This window comes from Papio anubis, chromosome 6, assembly GCF_008728515.1.
Source record: "Papio anubis isolate 15944 chromosome 6, Panubis1.0, whole genome shotgun sequence".
NCBI classification, from domain to species: Eukaryota; Metazoa; Chordata; class Mammalia; order Primates; family Cercopithecidae; genus Papio; species Papio anubis.
This window is the reverse complement of record NC_044981.1, coordinates 67,578,647-67,602,154: the sequence shown is the minus strand read 5'-3', so window position 1 is coordinate 67,602,154 and position 23,508 is coordinate 67,578,647. Positions and strand designations below refer to the sequence as shown.

The 23,508-nt window shown below is 33.8% G+C and overlaps 1 protein-coding gene and 1 pseudogene across 50 annotated transcripts in view; one reads left to right on the top strand and one right to left on the bottom strand.

The window, feature by feature from the left end:
• RIMS1 (regulating synaptic membrane exocytosis 1) overlaps positions 1-23,508 on the bottom strand; it is a 492,346-nt gene that overhangs the window by 68,434 nt on the left and 400,404 nt on the right. For 35 of the 50 annotated variants that reach the window (XM_017958010.3, XM_009205497.4, XM_021937432.2 and 32 more), the window contains one exon: positions 19,378-19,544. The exons of the other annotated variants lie outside the window; for them this stretch is intronic. In XM_017958010.3, coding sequence (XP_017813499.1) covers positions 19,378-19,544 — 167 coding nt within the window. The remainder of the gene's footprint in view (positions 1-19,377; positions 19,545-23,508) is intronic. 50 annotated transcript variants of the gene reach the window in all.
• LOC108585258 lies at positions 15,606-16,437 on the top strand (annotated as a pseudogene).

Genomic DNA, 23,508 nt, shown 5'->3' with positions numbered 1-23,508 from the left:
GTTTTCCTGCACCTTGTACTCAACCCTGGACTCCAGATTTATATATCTAGCTGTCAACTGACATATCTGCTTGGATATATCTAATAAGGCTCTCAAACATAAAGTGTTCAACCCCTCAAAACACCTGCTCCCTCTCCAGTCTTCCACATCACATCAGAGGCACCCATCTACCCAACTGCTCAGAGTAAGAACAAAATATCCAATCTTGGAAGTAAGACAAGACCAACCAACCAACCAACCAAATTGGTTTCTTGGCCACTTTTCTTGAGCATTCCCTAACGTGCTTGTGCACTGGCTAACAAGAGCACCTAAGGTCATTTGGCTGTCTACAGAAGTGTAAAATTTTGACTTAGTATTTACTTGTATAATTATAGTCCAAATATTTTATATTCTTTGTAAAGTTAGATGCTAATTTGAAAAAAAAAAAAAAAAACAACTAATAAAGGGCAAATGATTACTATCTGGCCCTAGAGAGGATAACCAGTAAGTCATAGTTTCATTGACTTAGAATACATTATCCAGTTCTGAATCTAACTTAGTAAACTAATTTTAGTATTCCATTTTTCCCCAATAACTATATGTGTGTGTACAAAATTACAAGGGTTTCTTGGATCATCTTTGGAAACAGCTTGTTATACTGTTGGTTTTCTCACTAATTAATTAAAACTCCAACATTTGCTATTTTTCTGGTGATTGTTGTTTTAATTTGGAGAATTACATTCTGACAGTACTGGAAGTTCCACCAAAGACACTTAAATGAACTCTCTACTTAGCCAATTAGCTGTGTTGTCCAAGCAGGGCATTTCATGGGCTCTATAAGCCCAAGGATGCCTTTTCCTGGCTTCTAGATTTAACCTCAAGAGGCAACAGCACAGTCTTCTTTCTGTTTTCTTTTTTCTGACTCTGGTTTTCTATGCATGTTTTGATTTTGTTTTGTTTTCTTTCTTTCTGGTTCTGGTTCTTGGCAAGACTGGCTCTGATTCTGCATTGCTTATGACTAATAATACTTTCTCAACTAGTAGCAGTAACAATAGGGAATCTACCTATGGGTGAAATCTGTCAGATGGCTGGCCAACAGATTTCAATGTCAGGAATACATTGAAAGCTGAGTGGCAGATAATAGAAAATCTAGTTTGGTAGACTTTTTGCATGTTTTTTTTTTTTTTTTGGCATGCTACTAAAAACTCACATCACTCAAGAAATACATTGTGCACACTGAAAGAAGAAAAACCCTTTAAAGTCTAGGCTTAGGTTACTATGTTAATTTTAACCCTATAGCTGAGTGGTAATGCTGAACCTGCTAGTTCTGTTTGCTCAAAAATAATCTTTTCAATTGGTGACAAAAAAATTTCTTACTTTGTGTATACCATAGGGATAGTTGTTCAAGTAGCAAATACTAGATCTCAAGGTATTTTATTTTTATACTTCTGTTTTAAAAAAATGTTTTAATTTTCAATTTCATGGGTACATACTAGGTATATATATTTATGGGGTACATAAGATTTTTGGGGGGGCTTTTTTATCACACTTTAGGTTCTAAGATACATGTGTAGAACATGCAGGTTTGTTACATAGGTATACACGTGCCATGGTGGTTTGCTGCACCCATCAACCCATCATTTACATTAGGTATTTCTCCTAATGCTATCCATCCCCTAGCCCCTCATCCCTCAACAGGCCTTGGTGTGTGATGTTCTATACCCTGTGTTCTCATTGCTTGACTCCCACTTATGAGTAAGAACATATGGTGTTTTATTTTCTGTTCCTGTGTTAGTTTGCTGAGAATGATGATTTCCAGCTTCATCCATGTCCCTGCAAAGGACATGAACTCACCCTTTTTTATGGCTGCATAGTATTCCATGGTGTATATGTGCCACATTTTCTTTATCCAGTCTATCACTGATTGGCATTTGAGTTGGTTCCAAATCTTTGCTATTGTGAATACTGCTGTAATAAACATACATGTGCGTGTGTCTTTATAGTAGAATGGTATTTTAAATTTGATAGAACTTCTGTTCTGACTGATCTGTACAGGTAAGTACTTACATAATTCTAGCACAGAGAATTAAAGAATCCCCAGAGAATAAAGGAATTGAACTCCTAATACTTTAAAAATGCTATCCTTTTAAGAAAAATCCCTTTTCAAAAAATTGCTAACTCAGCAGAATCAAAGTGAATTCTTGAAGATAGCAAAGTAGTTTAATAATTTTGGCTTAACAGCAGGTTTATGAAAACCACAATGATATTCTACTTTAAATGTACTAGGATTGCTATAATAAAAAATAGACAATAACAAAGGTTGACTAGAATTAGGAGAAACTGGAGCCCTCAACATTGCTGATGGGGATGTAAAGTGATGCAGCTGCTTCAGAAAATATGATGGCACTTTAAATACAGGTAAACTAGAGTTACCATATGATCCAGCAATTCCATTCCTAAGTACATAAGAGAATTGAAAATATATATCCACACAAACATATATGAACTATTCATATGAAAATTATTAGCAAAAGTCAAAAAATGGAAACAAAACAAATGCTCATCAACTGATAAACAGAGAAACAAAATGTGTTAAATCCACACAACGAAATATTATCAACCATAAAAAGAAATGAATTTTGGAACCTCATACTGATAGCTACGGAAAATGAGATCTGGTGGTAATAACACTTTGGTCCACATTATAAATTACACATATGATTTGGTATGAAATAATTAAGCATTAAATGGAAAAGGTGATAAAGTATCTATACACATTCAGCCAAATCAAAGATGCCATCAGTATTAAGACATATCATAATTTTATGTAATTTTTTTGGTGGCTTAAAACAACACAAATTTATTATCTTTTAGTTCTGGAGGTCAAAAGGCCTAAAATCAAGATGTCAGCGGGGTTATGTTCCATCTGGAGGCTCTAGGGGAGAATCTGTTTCTTTGCCTTTTCTAGTTTATATAGGCTGCCCCAATTCCTGATCTGATGGCCCCTTCCTCCATCGTCAAAGGGAACAATGGCTGGTTGCATCTTTCTCACGTGGAATCACTGTGACCTCTGCTTCTATTGTCATATATCTGTCTTTGACTCTGCTCCCTCCTTTTTTCACTTATAAGTACTCTTGTGACTACACTGGACCCACTGGATAACACTGCATAAGCTTCCTTCTTTAAAGTCAGATGATAGCAACCTTAATTCCATCTGACACCCCAATTCCCCATTTTTCTGAGGATTAGGATTTGTCGGGGGCACATTGTTCTGCCTACCAGACCAAGTAACTCTGGAATGGGGGTATGGAGTCTCTCTCCTAAGAAAGAAAAATGCTAATTAAACAATGACATGCCATCGATTGGAGAATATGCACTGACTGTATAGATGGTAAAATACAAACAAGTAATGTGGATAAAATCAATTAAATTACGGTAACAGACAAACGAATTTAAACAATAATTTTTTAAAATAATAATAAAATAACATTAAAACATCAGAAGCTTACTTTCCCAAACATAGACTGTTACTTATAGATACAGAAGTGATGGGTGATGTAAGACAATCAAACTGCACCTTCAATTGCCAGATTTTGGCTCATTATTACAATGTAAGGAGGCTGACACAACGTTTTGGAAGAGGATAAAAAATAGAAGTCCTAAAATACCTTCTTTCAGAAAGCGAGAATGTTTTCAGAAGACATGAGGGGCTATGTCAGGATCGTTCCCACTCTTCACGACAAGCTTAGCTTAAAAACAGTTACAATCAATTTACATATATTCAATCCACTAAAAGAACCTAGAAGTCTACTACAATTCTATTGTAAGCCTTAAGGAGGAACAAATAGTATAAATAATAATAATGCATATAAGTTCACAATGCTGTTTACAAAAATGTTAAAAGTTAAATAACAAAAATTATATGAGTCCTGCACTTACATCTGGATCAATACACAAGTTACTAACCACAAAGAGTAGATCAATATTGTTGATCAATATTAAGAAGCCATCTCTAGGCATCCATCCTATAATTTTCAGTGGTTGTAACACAGGGACTGGTGATTAATAATCAAGGTGGCATTAAATACCTCCTAAAGGTGTCTGGTAGATCATTTTGATAATAAGAATCAGAACTGAAAAATGAACTCAAGCTAGATCACTATTTATATTCAATCTCTTCAAGTAAGCTGGACCTTAAGAAGTAATTATCCCTGTAATTTTTATGAAATCTCATTCCCGCTCACACACGTGTTGAGTTTTATGTGAAGCTATAAGTAGTCTTCAGTGTTGAGGGCTTATGCACATTTCGTTAGTTTATTCCTAGGTCTTAGATTTATTTCTAGGTATTTTATATTTCTGACTACATTACATTGATGGCATTTTATAAATTTCATTTCCTAAGGTTTGTTGCTAGTACATAAAAATAAAATTCCTTTTTATACATATAAAACATACATATAAAATAGACACATAAAAATTGTTTTTTATATAGACTTCTAGGTCCTTTTAGTGGATTGAATATATGTAAATTGACTGTAATTGTCTTTAGCTAAGTTTGTCATGAAAATATTTTATATATTTCCTATATGTATAATCATATAAACTGTAAATAATGATCCATAAATTCATCCATCATTTATCATCCCTCTCTCTATCTGGATTCAATTTGCTAAAATTTTGTTTAGGGTCTATTTTAATGAGAGGTTTTGGCCTATTATTTCTATCTGTAATGTCCTTACCAAATGTATCAAGGAAAGGCTGGTATCATCGAGTTTCAAAATGTTCCTTAGGAAAAAATTGTGTAAGACAGAGTATTTATTCTTTAAATATTTGTAATTATTTATCAGGATTTACCTGGGTCAGGATATTTCTTCGTGAAAAGGTTGAAAACAATTACAGAATCATTTAAGAAACTAAATATAGAACTCTTCAGATTTTTAGTTTATTCTTATGTCATTTTTAGTAAGTTGTACTTTTCAGAAAATTTGTATATTTCATGTAAGCCAGGGTTAGGAAAATTTATTTTGTAAAGGGCCAGACAGTAAATATTTCCTACTGACTCTGTTACAACTACTGGACTCTGTTGCAACCACTCAATTGTTGTGGTGGGAAAACAGCCATGGACAATATATTAGGAAATGGGCATAGATGTGTTCCAGTAAACCTTTATTCACAATAATAGGCAGTGGGCCAGATTTAGTCTGCTGGCCATAGTTTGCTCACTGTGATCTGAATCGAAAAACTTACCAGCATAAGTTGTTTATGGTATCATTTATATATCTGTATAATATGTATTATTGTCCCTTTTTCATTCAGTGGTATTGGTAATTTTTATTGAGTTCATTTACTTTGATGCAATTATTGATACAGATGTAGTTCAGTCCACCACTTTCGGTTTATTTGTAGTCATTCCATCTGTTTGTTGTTTTACTTCTCCTTTTTGTCTAATTAGGTATTTTTATTATTCCACATTTTCTCAACTATTAGCATCTGAGTTGTTCATTCTTCTATTATGTTATTAGTAACTACCCTAAAGATTAAAATAAGCACTTTGACTTACTTAAATCCTCCTTAAGTTATACATTTTAACCAATTTCAAAATAATGCAAGATTTGTACAATAACTTACTTCCATTTACTCCCCTCCCACCTTTCACTTAGGTATTTTATATATTTTTCACTTCTACATATGTTTTAACTAACACAAGATGTTGTTTTTATCATTATTAACTCTTTCCAATGTTCTTCATTCTTCCTCAAGGCTAGTGCTTCCAACTGGAGATACTTTTCTTCCACATGAACTCCCATTAGTATTTTTTTGTAGTGCTGGTCACCTCGGGATGAATCTATCTATCTATCTATCTATCTATCTATGCATGCACTCATTTATTTCCTGAAAGACAATTCTGGGTAATATTTACTAAGCATAAAATTGCAGGTTGGACATTTTTATTTTTTCCTTTCAGCAATCTTTCTTCTGGCCATTCCACCAAATTTGGGGTCTCATAATATCTGCTGAAATTTCAGCTAGTCTAATATCTTTACTTCTCTAAAGATACTATGTCTTTTTTCCCCTGAGATTCTTTTAAGAAATGTTTTTCTTCAGTTTTCTGTACTTTGATTACAATAATGCTGATTTTTTTCTCTCTTACCTATATTATTGGGTATGTAAAGATTTCAGATTTGTAATTTGACGTCTTATATCAGTCCTGGAAAATTATCGGTTTGTATTTTGGTATTCAAGCATTGCTCTGTCATTTCCTCTCCTTCTGGGACTCTAATACATTTGAATTTTTCATCAGGTTCCACTTGTTTATGTTCTCCTCCAATTTCTCTCTCTCTCTTCTCTCTGTGCATCAACTCATATACTTTCTACTAATTAGTTCACTAATCCTTGGTTTTACTATTTCTCACATGTCATTAAACCCATCTATTACATTTAAAAAATTTTTTAAATTATAATTTAATTTTTTAAAATGGATTTCAGGTCTCTGCTAAATAATCCATTCTCCTTTGATTTCTTTAACATATTAATCACAGATATTTTAAAGGCTCCATTTGGTAACTCTTGTTAGTGTTTAGCCAGGTAGTCCTTTTTTGTTGTTGTTAAACATGACTCATACATTTTAATCAGATATAAAACTGAGTGGATGAAACCCTGTGGAGGCTCTGGATGATATTATTTTCCTCCAAAATAGGTAAAATTCTCATTTGATTTACAGAAAGATTTCGTCTTGTTCTTGTACAAAGTTTCGTTTTAAAGATTTGCTATTACTCACAGAGTGTAATGCTTATTTCTAGAGTTTGGCCCTTCTGAGATACGTAAAAGAACCAAAGGTGTTTGTCAAACCCCTCTAACTATGGGAACTTGAAGTCCAATCCATCTCCCCAGCACTGGCAGCTGCTGGAATTTGTGCTTGGCTCTTTGGCCTTCCAGCTGCTGCTTTTTGTTTGCTTTCCCGGAACCTTCGCTGTGCATAGACAGCTCATTGGTCAACGTATGAGGGAAATCTACAGCAAAATTTGAAACTTTCCACCCTCACAATTTCCAGTTTCTCTGTCAGTGTCTCAACTGTGAAATTTATTTTCTCAGCCTAGTAAGTAAGAACACTGCTCTCTGCTTAAGGCTCTATTATCCCATGTCATCAAATTGGAAAGTAACCTCAGAGGAAACTAGGATGAATTTACCACTTACTTTGTGTTTTCCCCTCCTTTCAAAAATTGAAACTACTCAAATTTCTGCCTGCTTTGTTGCTCTCAAATGCCTTCCAATAGTTTTTGCTGTTGTTGTTCATTGTTTGTTCTTGTTTAGCTTTTATAGTTTTATATGTGGAGAAGTTAGTATGATATAAACTACACTGTCATGCCTGGGGAACTGTGACCATGTCATATTGCTGCTTATTTTTGAATGGTAGAAGTAGACCAGTTATGTTGTTATCAAAATCTTCATAGGGTTTCATAATGAAGACATACGTTAAAATCATGCTATAGCAATTTATTTGTAAATTAAACTGAATAGCTTTTGCCACATTGATTCCTATATACAGTCCCCCAATACCCTGCTTCTGCCACAGAATGGCAGACCTGAGATGGTCCTCTTGAGTTCACGTAGTCTGCTACTCTAGAGGTACAAAATACTGTTTCGAGGTACTCCAGGGCAAAAACTTCCCCTAGCTCCTACATGTTCTAGAAGGGAATTTTTCGTTGGGCCTTTTAAAGCTGTGGTATTTATTTTAGAGAGCTTTACATTCTGTTCAATAGCTGAATAAATAAGCATCTACTTTTGGCATTTCCTCTCATTTTGGTCCACATTTCACCGATTTTGAAAACTGCTTTCTATAGTTTATAATTTACAGATGTGGTTAAATCCTAGTTTCACGTTAGATGGAGTTTTTAGTCTTTTTAGTCTTCTTATAAAATTGAGGTGAGTAAACACATCTGTTCTCTGTAACTTTAAATCTGTGATCATGAGGTCTCTTTGAGAAGTAAAATGAGTAGGCCTTGATGACTCATTTGAACATGCATTCCCACTGGGAGTGACACTGTCCTCAGAAGGGGATAACTGATTCTTGGTGAAGGTAGAGGGAACAAAAAAATCTTAAGATAATAGGTTAGTGGTCCTCCAAAGGCTCGCAGTATATAAATAGTATGTCTGTAGTGTTAAAATTTCATGTGGGAAGGGCAATTAGGAAAGGAACACCTAAAAGATTCCTTAGGGGAGTGATAATAAAAAAAGATTGAGAATCATTGAATTAGGAGGAGGACTGGGGAGAGGTAAAAATCTGGGTGGCTTCCAGTTTTTCGATTTGAGAACTGGGTGGATCATGGCGTAAAAAGCATATAATTATTCTGTTCAAATATTAAACAAGCCAATAATGTTTTCACACTTGTTCTAAGAAATGTTGTTTTACAAGTAACCAGTTAAAAATATATATGCTCATGTATTTCTATTGTAAATGCAACACATACAAAAACAAATACATATTTAAACAAAAGCTGATATACATACTCAGTGAATACCAAAACATGAGAAAACAATTACTTACATCATGTATGGACCATAAAACTATATAAATGAGTCACAAATAATAAAGTCATAAAATTAAAGATGAATACACACAAATGCTGCCTTGATGTATCTGTTGTAGTTTACAAAGTAACAAATAATACAATTAATTATTTCAGATGATTCAGAAAACTTTGAAAATATTTCCACTAATTACAAGAAAACAGCATGTATGTCATCTTCGGGATACATTAAGGTCTATGCTTTCTTTATTCATTACGCTGCATAAGTAGTATGTATACAGTTAGCAAATACCAATCAATCCACACTTGGTTATCATGTCTGTGCTTTAGGATAGTCCAGCTGAAATCAAGGTAATCATATGTTAAAATGAGTAAAGAAACAAAGCTTTAAATGATTATCTAAATGAATAAAAAAGATAAAGTAAAAATATACTTTAAAATTTTTCCTACATTGCTTTAAATTGAACAGATATCAAGATTAGTATAAAAAGAGTAGTATAAAGTCTATTAACTGTACAAGCTGAAGTAATGAGCTTGGAAATAATATATATTTCTTTGGACAATCTATATAATGTTATTTAAAGCTAAAATGCTAAAAAACAATAACAAGTATTTAATCTATCTCATATACCAAGTGTATAGTAAACATAATATATAGTAGAAAAACAGACCAACTCAGACCAATATAGAACAATCTACTAGTTTTCTTTTTCTTTGAAATTTGTTTTTTCTTAGTGTATTATACTGAAGTCTCACTACACATTGCATAATCCTTCAGCCAAATTATGGTACTATCTGAATTTTAAAAACAGGTAATAACTAGAGAAGTAGAACCACATCTCATATTTTAATTTTTTCCTTGGAAGTAACAGCACTAGAATTTACTGTGCCATATATTTTGGTTTACAATATGTTTTTAAAGCAGCAGTGCCTAGCTTCCTTTTTAAAAATAAACTACTTCACAGACTTCTGTTGTATTAAACAAATACCAGTAGAACTGCTTTAGTTGAAGTTGCTGAAGTCCTGCAGTCTAGGAATTCTCCTGCCTGTTTAGTTTTTCTCCTGCTCCTTGGACAGTTTTCTCCTGTCTATGAGGCAATTCTTGGAGACAATAAGGAGCATCAGAACACCAACAGTCCATGGGCATGACTTTGAAAACCACTCTAATAAAACTGAACTCTTCAAGTGTCAAATCCAACAGTTAAATTCATCCAGCTCACCATGAAGCACCGTGAAGTGGATAAGTTAAATATTAGTATCAAAATTCAAATTTTAAATGCTGTTGCACTATATTATGTTTTAGCCATCTCTCATAAGACATTCAAAGATGACTTTTAAAAGTATAAAGTAATTAATCTAATACTTCATACCATGTATGCAGTAACTGAGTTATGAAGCACAATGCTATATTTTCAAAGTATTCTGATATACACTATTTCATTTTATTCTCAAACAGTCCTGTAAGGTAAGAGTGGCAGGTATGATTCACATTTTTCAGACGAATATACATTTAATATTATTATTACATTTGTATGAAAATCCACTAAAAACATAGATCTAGGAATCATGTGTGTTTTGTTTTATACCAGATAGTACACAGCACCTGCATATAAGACGTACCCAATAAATGACTGGTGAATAAGTAAATGAATAAATGTACGAATAAATGAAAAAAAAATCAAGGTCTAAAGAAGTTGTACACTTGTTGAATGAAGCTCTCAATATTGGTTAGTAAAAGTACTGAGCCATAGCTGATGGAACCAAAGATTCACATCTGAGTCAAAAGCAGTCTTTAAGGGCAGGCTTGGTAGAATTCACATAGTCCTGGCATGGGAACTCTGATCACAAGATGCTCTTTATTCAGCAATCACTAACCACTCCCTTAACTTGAGACTCACTTCATTCTTCTCCTTTATATTCAACTATCCTCTGAGACTTCAGAATCTCTTTCTCAGTTTGAGCTGTATCTGCCTTTACCTCCCACATTAGTTCTTCATTCCCCGCTTCCATTCCACCTCATGACTGAAATGGTCCTGTCTCTGCTGGTGCTCTCTTCTTTCCCAAAAGTTTTACAGCTCTTGGCTCCGTTCACCATCTCCTTCTATGTTCCTCATTGTTATTTTTTTTAAGCCCCTTAGATATTACTTCCAGTTCAAGATCCAACTCTGTTTGCTCTGCCTTGGCATTTGCCATCTAACCTGGGATAAAGTCTCTAGGGCCATGATCCTTCTTACTTTTCACACCTACATGTTTTTTCTTATTTATTATTTTTAAATATTATCCTTTTCGAGTGAGCAAATGTAAAAAAAAAAATTTTTTTAAATGGTAACACATCAAATAGGAACTATTTCTGGCAGTATGGTAGATGATATATTCTGATTCCAAAAAATCCTTTCACTTCCAAATGCCTATTCATTATGATGGGAAAATTACAACAAATGCCTGTTAAAATACAAACTTGAGGTCACAAGAAAGAAAGGCATATCTCCTTAGCCAAAAACCAAACGAGAACTAAAACAGGTTGGAAAGTGAATGATGAATGTCTTTGGAAATATTGCAGGTCTAGTGAGGAGTTAGAACAGAAATCCTCATGAGTCAAGACCCTTAAAGAACAACAAGGAAAAATGTGTATCTCAGTCTAAGCTCTCATAGAACCTCACTGGTGGCTTTCTAATGTACTTTTCTCAGAGAGGAGAATGATCCAGAATGAAGGTCTAAGATGCATGAAAAATGATTAGCAAAGAAACTAGAATGCATATGGTTTACTATAAGACATTTAAAAAAATAACATGCAATAAGGGCAAAATGAACCAATCTATAATTAAAACTTTGTACAAGAATATGCAAATGCGGGAGGGACAGTAGCACAGCTAAGCATATGACAGTCATTTTTTTCCCTAGGAGGAAGTAGAGGTAAGTATTAACTTCAAATTAACTACTTAACACAATTTATAAACTTGAGAAACTAGTCAGTAAAAATCACAGAAACTGCATGATTTCCAGTGTAATGGAGGGGGGAAATGAAAGAAAAATAATTCAATTAAAAAACAATCAGGAAAGAGAAAAAATAGAATAAGAAAAATTAAAAGCATACACCGATATAGAATTCTAAGTCTATAAGAAATCAAAATAAATGCAAATTGATAAGCTAGCCAAATTAAATGATAGAGATTGTGTGGTTAGAAAAAAATTAAATCTAGCTATTTGCTGTTTACACGAGTATAACACATTGGTCATAGAAAAGTTGACACAAAAAGATGTGAACAGTGAATAGTTAGATTGAACACTAACTGAAAATAGCTTGTGTTATCATGTAGGAAAACTGACTTTAAAACAAAATAATATTATAGGAATAAAGAGATTTATTACATAATAATAAAAGGTTAAATCGCCAGAAAGACAAAAGAAATTCTGAACTTGAACCTAATTATCTCATATAAGAAGAAATGAACAGAATAAAAAAAAACTTGACAACTCCTCTTCATAGATTCTGACTGAGCATTTTCAGTAAATACCAAATCAAATAGGCAAAAGAGTAGTAAAATAACTGAAGTTCTGAATGGTTTGGATAATAAGCTTCATGTATTGGATATATAGATAACTCTAACTGAAGATTTAGAGATATACATTCTTCTCAACCACATGTGTAATATATACAAAAATGACCCAAAAAGTAGGTGACAGATCAAACTTCAAAAACTTCAAATAATCAATATCAAACACAACACACTCTGACCACAATGCCATTAAGGCAGTTAAGTTAGAAATAAATAAAAAAACTCCATACTTTTGGAAATTTAAAGACTTACTTCTAAATGATTAATAAATAAAAAGGAAATAAAAATGTGAAGAAATTTAAATATACTTAAAATTACATAAAAAATGAATATATTACAAACCAAAATTGGTGAGATAAAGATAAAGCCACATTTCAAGGGAAGGAAAGTTAAACTTATTTATAATAATACAGTATTAGAAAAAATAGAACAATGAATTTCATTCTTACAAAAGCAACATGCAGAAAATATTAAAAAAGATGCCAATCATGACATCAAAAATGTATGGTATGTATAATTATATCTACAACAGCTATATATAAACTTTATTGAGAAAAATGTAAAGTTTCACTGAGAGACATTTAAAAAAATCAATTGAGATATACGTTGTTGGAAGGCACAATCTTCTAAAGATTCTGATTACCCATAAATCAATTTATACATTTAATATAGTTCCAAACTAAGGATTTATTCCGTAGAACTTGATACACTTATTCTAAAATCAATATGTAAGAACAAAGGACAAAAACAGCCATGACACTCCTGCTAATGAACAAGAATAAGGTTGGGCATGGTAGCTCACACTTGTAATTCCAATACTTTCAGGAGCTGAGGTATGTGGATTGCTTGAGCCCAGGTGTTCAAGACCAGCCTAGGCAACATGACAAAATCCTATCTCTACCAGAAAAAAAAAAAACAAAAATTAGCCAGGTGTGGTGGCATGCTCCTGTAGTCCCTGCTACTTGGGAGGCTAAGGTGGGAGGATTAATTGAGCCAGGAGGTAGAGGCTGCAATGAGCTGTGACTGTGCCACTGTACTCCAGCTTGGGTGATAGAACAAGATCCCTTTCTCAAAAAAAAAATAATAAGAATAAGAATAAGAATAAAACAGGCAGATTTGCACTACTATGGTATGTATTATTAGTTATATCAATAAGCTGTATGAATTATGACAGAGTGGTTTTAGTACAGGAATAGACATTAGATACACCAAAGAAATGCAGGCTAGAAATAGACTTAGTGTTTGTAAAGTCTTGACAAAGGACAGAGCAGCATTTAGATCAGTGAAAGACTGGGCCTAAAATACAAAATGACTGATTTGGAAAGGTAAAATGAGATTCAGATACAATGGTAATATTTGATTTTTTAAGCTTGGTGGTAGTTACCTAAGCCTTTATTATTATTTATACATTTCGTGTATCTTAAATATTGCATTACGAATTACAAAAAAAGTTTAGGTTAAATGCAGGAAAGTGTTTTTGAGCTAGGCTAGCAGCTTCTCAATTCTGGCTCTACCACTTACTGGTCATGTGAACTCAACAGGCTGCTTTACCTTTATCTGTGAAATGAGATTACTAGCAATTACATGACATGGCTCTTTAGCAGTAACAATACTGCATATAAGTCACCTATCAGAATACCTGGTCTACTTATAAAGGATATTTAATAAATAACAATATTCTTTTACATTAAAATGTAATAATATAGATGCTATGGAAAAACTTATGAAAGTGACACATCAAGTAGGTATTTGGGAAGCACTGATTTGGAGTACTAAAGGATATTGTATATATTCCAAATATGTTAATTGTTGCAGAAATATGAATACTTGCCCAAAGAGAGGGTATTTAATGTTGATAACCAGAGTTCATGCCTGGGGACCACTAAAACAATTAGTTACCAGTTGACATAACATTGCTAGGCTCATAATAAGCATTTGGTTTTCTAATATGCAAACATAAACATATAAACACACATTTATAGCACATGAGGTCTTCCTCAAGGGCAACTTATTTGACCTTTTTTTTTTTTTGACATGTAATTACTACAAAGACCAGTTATATTAACGATGTTCAATGCCGTATTAGCTATCCAATGGCAAAATGATTAGCTTAAGAAGGCTTCAATATGTTACAAAAATAATCTAATTTAGTCTAAGAAAGAAAATAAAGCTACAGGAAATGACATTTCTACAAATAATGAGATGTTGCACGATGTACTTTTAAAACGCCATAAACAATGTGTAGTTATTTTCTCTAAGGTAACAGTCTTTAAGATCTAATTGTGCATGGTCATATCTACAAATATAACCCCATCTTGATATTATTGGTTTGTATTAAATTTTGAAAACTTTATTATAACTGACCATTGTCATTGTCTATTATACAGTAAAATTCACCTTACATGTCACTGAACTTCCCAGAATTTGATTAAACATATGTTAGTAAATCTATAATAAACTCACAGAGTATAAAGGTAAAAACAAAGCATTCTGCAGCTGTCTCAAACTGTACCAGTGATGCTTACTTCAAACTGCAGCCTTAAATGGTTTGGAAGGAAGAACCTAACCAGGAAAAGTTACCTGTCCCAAAAGTTATGTATTTGGCTATTATCAAGACTTTTGGGTTACATGTATTCACAGCTCAAGCAGTATTTTGATTATGGTATGAATATAACAATGCCACTATGAATATAACAATGCCAATTTATATATATGGCACAGTGATTGATTCAGTCATATGGTATGTTAGTAAATATAATATAGTAATTTATTAATATATTTGCCATACATCTAGAGTCTTTTTAAAGGGTACATGCCACATTCTTTCTGTCCAGCTTTAATCTATTTACAGGAAAGAGTAGTGGGAATGGTTCATCAACCTTGAACTATCAAAATGTTATGAAACGAAACATTAGAAAAAAAACTAAAATAAATTTTTTCTCATATATTTAGTATTTTTCACTGTGTTCAGATTCATCTTTCCTTGTCATCTAATTTCTAAAATATTTTCTTCTCTTTTTTAGTATTTTCGTAGATCTCAATAAACTTTGTTTTTCCATAGGACAACAGACAGGCAGGCAAAACTAAGTGTGGATAGCTAAAATAAAAGAAATAAAATAATAATAATCCCTTTTGTTCACTCTTGATTACATCTGATGTTAGTAGGCATAATAATTAGTGGGCATATAAAATAAAAGTTTCATTGATTTTAGCTATTAAAATAGCAAGCAATTTTGTAGTTAAGTACTTTTCATATGCTATCACAAAAATCCAAGGATTACTTTTGAATTTTATCCTGTCTTCTCTTACTGAATTGAAGAAATATTGTGAAATAGGAGGCATTTGAAATTATTTTCCATAACACTTTTCAAATATAACTGTAATATCAAGATTGATATTCCAGAAGATATTAACTTCTACATTTGCTATCACAACTTAAAATATCAAATAATTTAACCTACATTGTTTTAAAATCCTCAAATAAATAGAAGAATATTCCTTTCAGTATATGCTTACTGATTATTATGCCTACTGACATCAAATGCCAAATTTTACTAAATGTATAGTTGTGGACCCTGCAAAGCCCCAAGGCCAAGGGGAACTTCTGGGCGGTTGACATAAGCCTGATCCCAGCAGAGTCGCTATGGTGGCAGAGCACAGCCCTGTGTAGGTGTTGGCAGAAATGGGGTGCACGCGGAGCCTTCACCAAGGACCTGGGGCCCTACTTGCTGCAAGGTGTGCCCAGTCCCCTGCTGCCACCCAGTGAGGGCTTCAGCATCAAGTCCCTGCCAGGGGACTCTGGGGAGGAGGCACCCTGGTCCCATAGAGCAGCCCAGCTCCTTCAGGCACGGGGAGCAGTGGGGAGGAGGTGGTGCCCACCCCACCCCTGCCCTCTTCTGAGAGGCCTCTGTGGCCCCTCTGTCCCCTTCCCAGCCCCGTAAGAATGGAGAGGGAGGCTTCCCAGCAGGCAGCCATGGGGCCCTCGACCTTCTCCACAGAGCCTACGGCCTGGTCTCTCCACTTACTGCAGGACACCTCAGTTCCTGGGTGGCTGTCCATTGGGGGACACAGAGCCTCCCTCTAGGGGCAGCTGCTCACCTCCTACTTGCCTATCTACACTCCCAATGTGGTAATGCCCTTGGCACCATCACCCACCTACTGCCCCCAGTGTCCACTATCAACTGGCCCTGCCTACTGGGGGGGTGGCCTCTGAAACCTGAGGGCCCCCAGGACTGCTCTGGGATCTAGATGTCCTCTTCCAGGAGGTGCCACCCAACAAAAGCATCTATGACGTTTGGGTCAGTCACCCTTGGGACCTGGCAGCTCCTGCCCCAGGCTGGTTGCTCTCTTGGTGCAGCCCACGAGGCTCCTAAGGCAGGGGCTCCTCCTCTCTCCACCTCCCACCCCCAGCTTGTTGATAGGGAGCCAATGCCAGGAGGGTGTCTGTGACCACAGCAGACTCAAACCACCAGGCAGCAGCCTTGCTAAGTGTCCACAGTATTTACTGGACTACCCCACGCGTGGCTGTGGCCCAGCTGGGCATGACCCTGATCCTGGTCAGTCATGCCTCTGTTTCCCCTATGCCAGAGGCAAGGCTGGAGGAGCAGGGCTGAGTCTGGAATAGCCCTTTCATGTCTCCTCTTCTCAGTCCACCACCCATCCATCACCAGGTGTCACCTCCCCTCCCGTGCTCCAGGCTGGGGGAGGGAGAGCCTAAGGGTAGATCCAGCCTGAAGTCCTGCCCTCTGTCATCTGTCTGGGAAGGAGGTAGCACCTTTTCTGGGAAAAAGGTTAGGGAGTAGACTGGACCCTACATGGTCTTGGTGGGGGGAAGATAACAGGAATTTACAATGTTTTTTTGTTTGTTTGTCTTTTAAAAAAGATAATAAAGTCCTTATACATGATAGGAACTAAAAACTTTGCTGCTTATTATTACAACTTATATGTAAATATATTCTATCATAATTCATTAGCTTTGTTCATCTTTTAACCATGAACCTGAGTAAACAGAACTATAAAAATTATGCAGATGTTAGTTGCTAAAAAATAAATAAGAAACAGTAATATATTAAGAAAAATTATTCCTCATAGTGTTACCTATAAGGGCAGGGAACATTTATATCTGAAGAGCCTGCAAGGCTTGTTCACAGGATTTTGATGCTTTTATGTTGATGTCATTTTATTTTTTATCATTTCAAACTATCCTTTCTCAGGTTTTTACCACGGGATTGACGACAGAAGAAAAATAACTTCGTGTGTGTGTGTGTGTTTGTGTGTGTATTGCTGCATGTGTGTCTATGAGAATATGTAGACAGAAGAAAGCATATGAAGGGATAATTTGTCTATGAATGTCAGAAGACGTGTCACATCTTATTTTTTTCTCTCTATTCTTCCTAATTATTCTAAGATCAAATATGTACCACATATGACAAATCACTGACATACAGCATGAGATTACAAGAAAAGTAGCTCTTCATGTTAGCTTAAGGTTAAATTTGTTTAACTATTAGCTGTAGTGCTTAAATTTACATAATCCACTTACATAAAATAAACTCTCAGTTTATATGGGTTTTAAACTACAAAGAAGGGAAAGGAAGCTGAAAACAAAAAAGTCCTTAGAGAAAATAGATTTATCACTAAGAAGTTTCTTTGTACTCTTTCCAGGTCCACCCCTCTTCCCACCATCTTCACTAAATATGAAAATTCATATGAAGCAATGAAGGAAAAAAATCCTCTATCTTTTGCTTCTTGTCATGATATAGTTACAGTCCATGCTGATTTGTTGAGTTGCCGTGTTCCCCACAAAGTAACACCGGTTCCAATACACTACTACCATGTAGATTCCCCCATTCTCCTTGTATAAAATCAGTCTCTTGACATTGTTTCCCTATTCTTTCTAAAAGAAATTGCATAGCCAAATTTTATAGGAAGATAAATTTCTGAAGAATTCTACTTCTGAAATTTTAGGAGAATAAAAATGAACTCACAAGTTATTCTATGCAATTGCTTAGTAATACAAATTCTATTCACTAGTAATACTTTAAAGCATAGGGCTCAAGGTACTTGGCTCTACAGTGAATATAAACAAAAATTACTTAAAAAAGTAAAAAAATACTTTTTTTAAAGGTAAAAACAAAGTCCTTGGTTAGGTCCTATTTATTACATTCTTTGGTATTCAATAGTTTTTAAAACATTCTATCTTATTAAGAATTTAATAAAAAGGAATCTATAAGAATACTTCTTACCCCTTGATCTTAAACAGCTTAATATGGCTACGTTCTTGAGCTCTTATAATTCTTCCTTAAACTTTAAAGAACTGTACATTCTTTCAGAATCAAATGCTGAGAACACCAAAAGTAAAGATAAAACATTTTCTACTAATATCTTTATCAGTTGAAATTGCTCATGTTAGATTATCAGAGTATGAAATTGTTAAATAACAGCAGGCTGATTACTTTTAATTTGCTTCAACAAACAAGAGAGAATCTTCAAAATACAATTCATTGTACATCACCAAAATGTGCACTAACATCAGACTTTCAGAGTACTGGAAAAGTGTTTGTTCCTATTTTTAACACTTATATTTATTGGACCTCTCATCAACCCCACAATTCCTCCAACTGTAATAAATATTTAGGTTACACAACTATAACTATATGAAACTTTGACTTCTGAAAACTAGTAAAGAACTAATACAAAATATGCTTTGTCCATAATCAATCTGCTTTAGTTTAGATAGTACTTGGATGTCTGGGGTCTTTTTCCTTTCGGCAGGGTATTTGTCTTTGAAGAACACAAAAGCACTACTGGTGACTCAAACAAAATTGATGCAAATGCCTTACAATTCATGTAACATAACTAGGGATGTATATTTTGTTATACATCCACTACAACCCCACATACACCCATATACACACACACACACCCATGTTGATTTATTTGTATAGCTGTTATACTATAATGACATTGTTGAGTAATTGCAACAAAGACTGTCCTGCAAAGCCTGAAATATTTACTATCTGTCCCTTTACAGAATACACTTTCTGATGTTGGACTAAAGGAAGAGAATTTAATATTAGAGGAAACTACTACAAATGTGACTCAGAGTGATCTCTAAACTTATGACTAGGGTTATAAGCTGTATCTGATAGTAGTCCATCCTAAACATTCTGTTGGCAATACTACATAGTAGTCGATCAATACTTAACCCACTGTGACCTAAACTGTATTACAGAAAAAATATTCAGGAAGCTACTTGTATTTTTATACCACAGATAAAGATCCAGCTTATATAAACAGTATTGCCAACTCACCTGATTCTACCCCTGGGGCGCTCAGATTGCTCTGACATAAAGCTTGTGCTGCTGAGGCGTGAGGCACTGCTGGTTCGGGAAATGGCGGACACATCACTGACATCACTATCTGATGATTTGGCAGAGACGTTATCACAGCTTCTGTACTGATCTTTATGTATGTTATACTAAAGATTAAAAACAAGAAAGTGTGAGCTCCATCATTAGACCATGGAAAAGACATAGATGGTGAGATGAATGACTACTTAGCCCACACCAAATAAAGGTGTACCTTCATAAAAGTAGGTGTAGAATCTAAAATAATCCAAATGCTAACATATGATTTCAAGTATAAAAACATTATCCTTTGAGTGGTAAGAGATGGCTTAGGAAGACTGAAATATAAATTAAACACAATCATTAAATGCTTGATTAGAAAATTCATTAAATTATTTGTATATACTTAGAACCTCAAAAGTGTATTATTCATTGTTTTCTAGTACATATGCTTCTCTTTTTTGTTTTCATTTTCATTCTTGTCCATTTTATTCACCTTCTACTCTAGTCAAAGCACAGGCTGAGCATTCCTAATCAAAAAATTCAAAATCTGAAGTGCTCCAAAATCTTTTTGAGCACCGACATGATGCACAAAAGAAATGTTCACTGGAACATTTTGGATTTTCAGATTAGGATGCTCAACTGGAAAATATACAATGTATATGGTACAAATATACCAAAATATGAAAAAAAAATCCAAAATATCAAACACCTCTGGTCCCAAGCATTTTGAGTAAGGGATACTTGACCTGTATAGACTGGTTCCATCTGTACATACTTTTTGATACTTTCTGAAACTAGTCAATTTAGTTAAATACTTGGCAAGACATTATAGTGTCTAACATTTCTTAAAAATATATAACTTTTCAAAAACAAGGCCTGATACAGACTGAGTAAAGAGGTAGTGACTGGTCTTTACCTTTCTACTATGGCTTCATTAGACGGTTTCAGATTTAACCTAACTTAGTATCAAAATTAGAATACTGGATCCCTATTAAAATTTCATTGTACGTTATATCTTATATTCAAAGATGTCTTTAAATTTGTCTCTGATATTCATTGCCTAAAATTTTAGGAATCAAGTAAAAGATTAAAATACGCAAAGCTGTCAAAGCAATTATCTACTCTTATTTCTACTTCACTGTCTTATTGTGATGAATCACACAGTGAATAGCTTATGTATTACATATTATTTATATACATGTTATAATTGTAATAAATAGGTTACATAACTATAAATAACTGAAAGATACCTAAAATGTAAGTAGTTCTCTTAGATACTGGAAGGTAAGATACTATAACTTCTTTTGTAAAACAAAATAACATATGGGTGTTTGTTTTTTCGCAAGCAATTAATTTTAGATTTATGAGAAATTAAGTATGAAAATATCAAATGTTTATTAAATCTGTAGAAAAAGTCATCTATCCTTTGTGATGTTCCATGTCAGAGGAATTTTAATGAATTTGAACTATCTTGCCAAAACATACTAAATTAACTGATGCTACAACCTGGGTCTATATGTACTAAAAAGAAGATTAGACAATAACACTTAAAAAATTATCCTAGAGAAAGGTCTCATGTTTATTCAATAATTTCTTATATGAGAGTAGTTTACGATTGAAACATTTAAATGTGAGTTTTGTTTTTGTTTTTGGAGACACATTCTCCCCTGTTGCTCAGGGTGGAGTGCAGTGACGTGATCTTGGCTCACTCCAACCTCTGCCTCCCAGATTCAAGCAATTCTCCTGCCTCAGCCTCCCAAGTAGCTGGGACTACAGGCGCAGGCTGCCACACCTGGCTAGTTTTTTGTATTTTAGTAGAGATGGGGTTTTACCGTGTTACCCAGGCTGATCTTAAACTCCTGAGCTCAGGCAATCCACCCGCCTTGGCCTTCCTGAATGTGAGTTTCATTTCTTTGCCTCTCATGTGTATGTGTTCGTAAAATAATTTCATATCAGACATGAAAATAATTCCCAATATATAGGATATATATACAATTATTTTTCCCAAGGATTTTTCATAACTGTGTGATTTATCTCTCAAGGTCATATGCCAAATTAGAATTTAAAGGAAATTCATATATGTTATTGTATCTAAACTGAGCTATATTTATATGATTTCATGTTTGATCTAAAATTAATGTGATTTAAGATAATGTACTGAAAGCAATGTGACAATATGGTTTACCAGCAAAATCAGTTATATTTAATAACATGATTCTGACTGACACAATTCATTTTAATCAGATCTGTTTTCAGTTTACAGGTATATGTGCTAAAAATTCAATTATGTTTACAGAGTAAAACCTGAATTTAACACTGTTGCTGCATTACAAACACAACTCCTATATTGTTGGTTTTCTGAAACACTGTGCTAAAAGAGAGATGCTATGTAATTATAGTTTCCAAATGTATTGGAATGATACCTTGCCCATGACAGAACATAAAATATTCTCTGTTCTAGGTGTCAGTATTGTGCTGACACCCAGAGCAAATGCTCCCCTTATTTGATATTTGACAATATTAAGCAATGTACACTAAAGCATATAGGTATGTGAATGTATATGAAAATATTTTTCCAACTAAAGTATTTTTAGTTGGAAATAAGCCAAAAGATGGCTTTACTTAAGCCACCTTTTCTTCAACCTTTTTGTATACAGACCTTGCTTATTCCAGAAAGTGGACAAAAAGGGATTTCAAAAATTATGCCATAATAAATTGTTCTACATTGAGATAAAGAACAATCTATCATTCTGATATGATATCACAGTTTTAATCACATTGATTATTTGAAGAAAGTGAAATACTTTTATATTCACTTTTAACTATTTAATATGTTAACATTTTAATCACTTTGAATTTCATCAGGCATGATCTGTTAAATTTCAAATGTAACAATTTAATATTTTAATGCAAATACATAAAATATATTTTGAAGAACATAATTCCTCAGGAGGAATTTATACCAATCCTACAGAGGGAAAATAAGTCATTGATGTGAGAGAAATAATAAAATACTACTATTCTTAGAAGTAAGTAATAATAAACACTCTTCAGCTACCTACAAAACCCATCACATCACTCTTGGTTGCTGTTCCTGGGTTACAGAAACATAAACATTCTTTAAATTGTGAGTGCCTAAATGTGATTTCACTTCCTTATTATGAATTTCACTTCATCATTAAGGCATGCAACTCTGTATAACACCAATAAAAAAATAGAATGGTGACACATTTCAAGGATACCTAAGCAGCATCATTGTGCTTTTTCAAAAGCAAAGTTAGTGCTAATTCCTTACTCAGGATGGATGTTAGGGTCATTTAATCTTCTAAAAGAGGTACTAGGTTTCAAGAAGCATCTCAGGAATTATAACTGTCTGACAATGTTTTGCCCTGAAAAAAGTCCAGCTCTACTAGTGGTTGATTAAAAGTATTCTGAGAATGGTTAACTAACTTCTGCTTGGTATAAATTTCAACTAAGGTTTGTAGCTTCATCCAAAATGTCAAATGGATTAAGATACTAAAAAAGAGTCAGTAAAAGACTAAGGTTCAAAATTTAATCAATATAAAATTTGTGCCAATACTGGCTCTTAATTATAGCCATAAAATAGATCTTTGTAAAATAGTTATAAAATACGTGATGTAAAATAATAAAAATGAAAAAGATAATTTCTCAAGTATATGCAAAAGGTTTGAATTAACAAAAATGGCTACTGAAAACAAAAAATTCTATTGTGTTAGTATATAATATAAATATTAGAGATGTGGAGAGTATTTTATCTTCTACTTGACATATAAGAAAACGTTAATCATTTATTTTATCTTATATAATTTCCTATCCTATATTCTTACAAGTTTTTAAAGCTACCATAACTTTGATCTCATATTTAGCTATTATAATTTTATTTAACATAGTAGTATCTATTCAGTAAGAGTCATAGTACTATATCTGAAAGTAATAGGTTTTAAAATATTCAAATACAATAAGAGAGAGGAAAGGAAAAAGGGTGCCTGTGCAAAGGAGGGAGGAAAGACAGAATATGCTAATTTAATTTTTATGTAAATTGAAAGCCACATGGGAACCTAGAGTAATGTG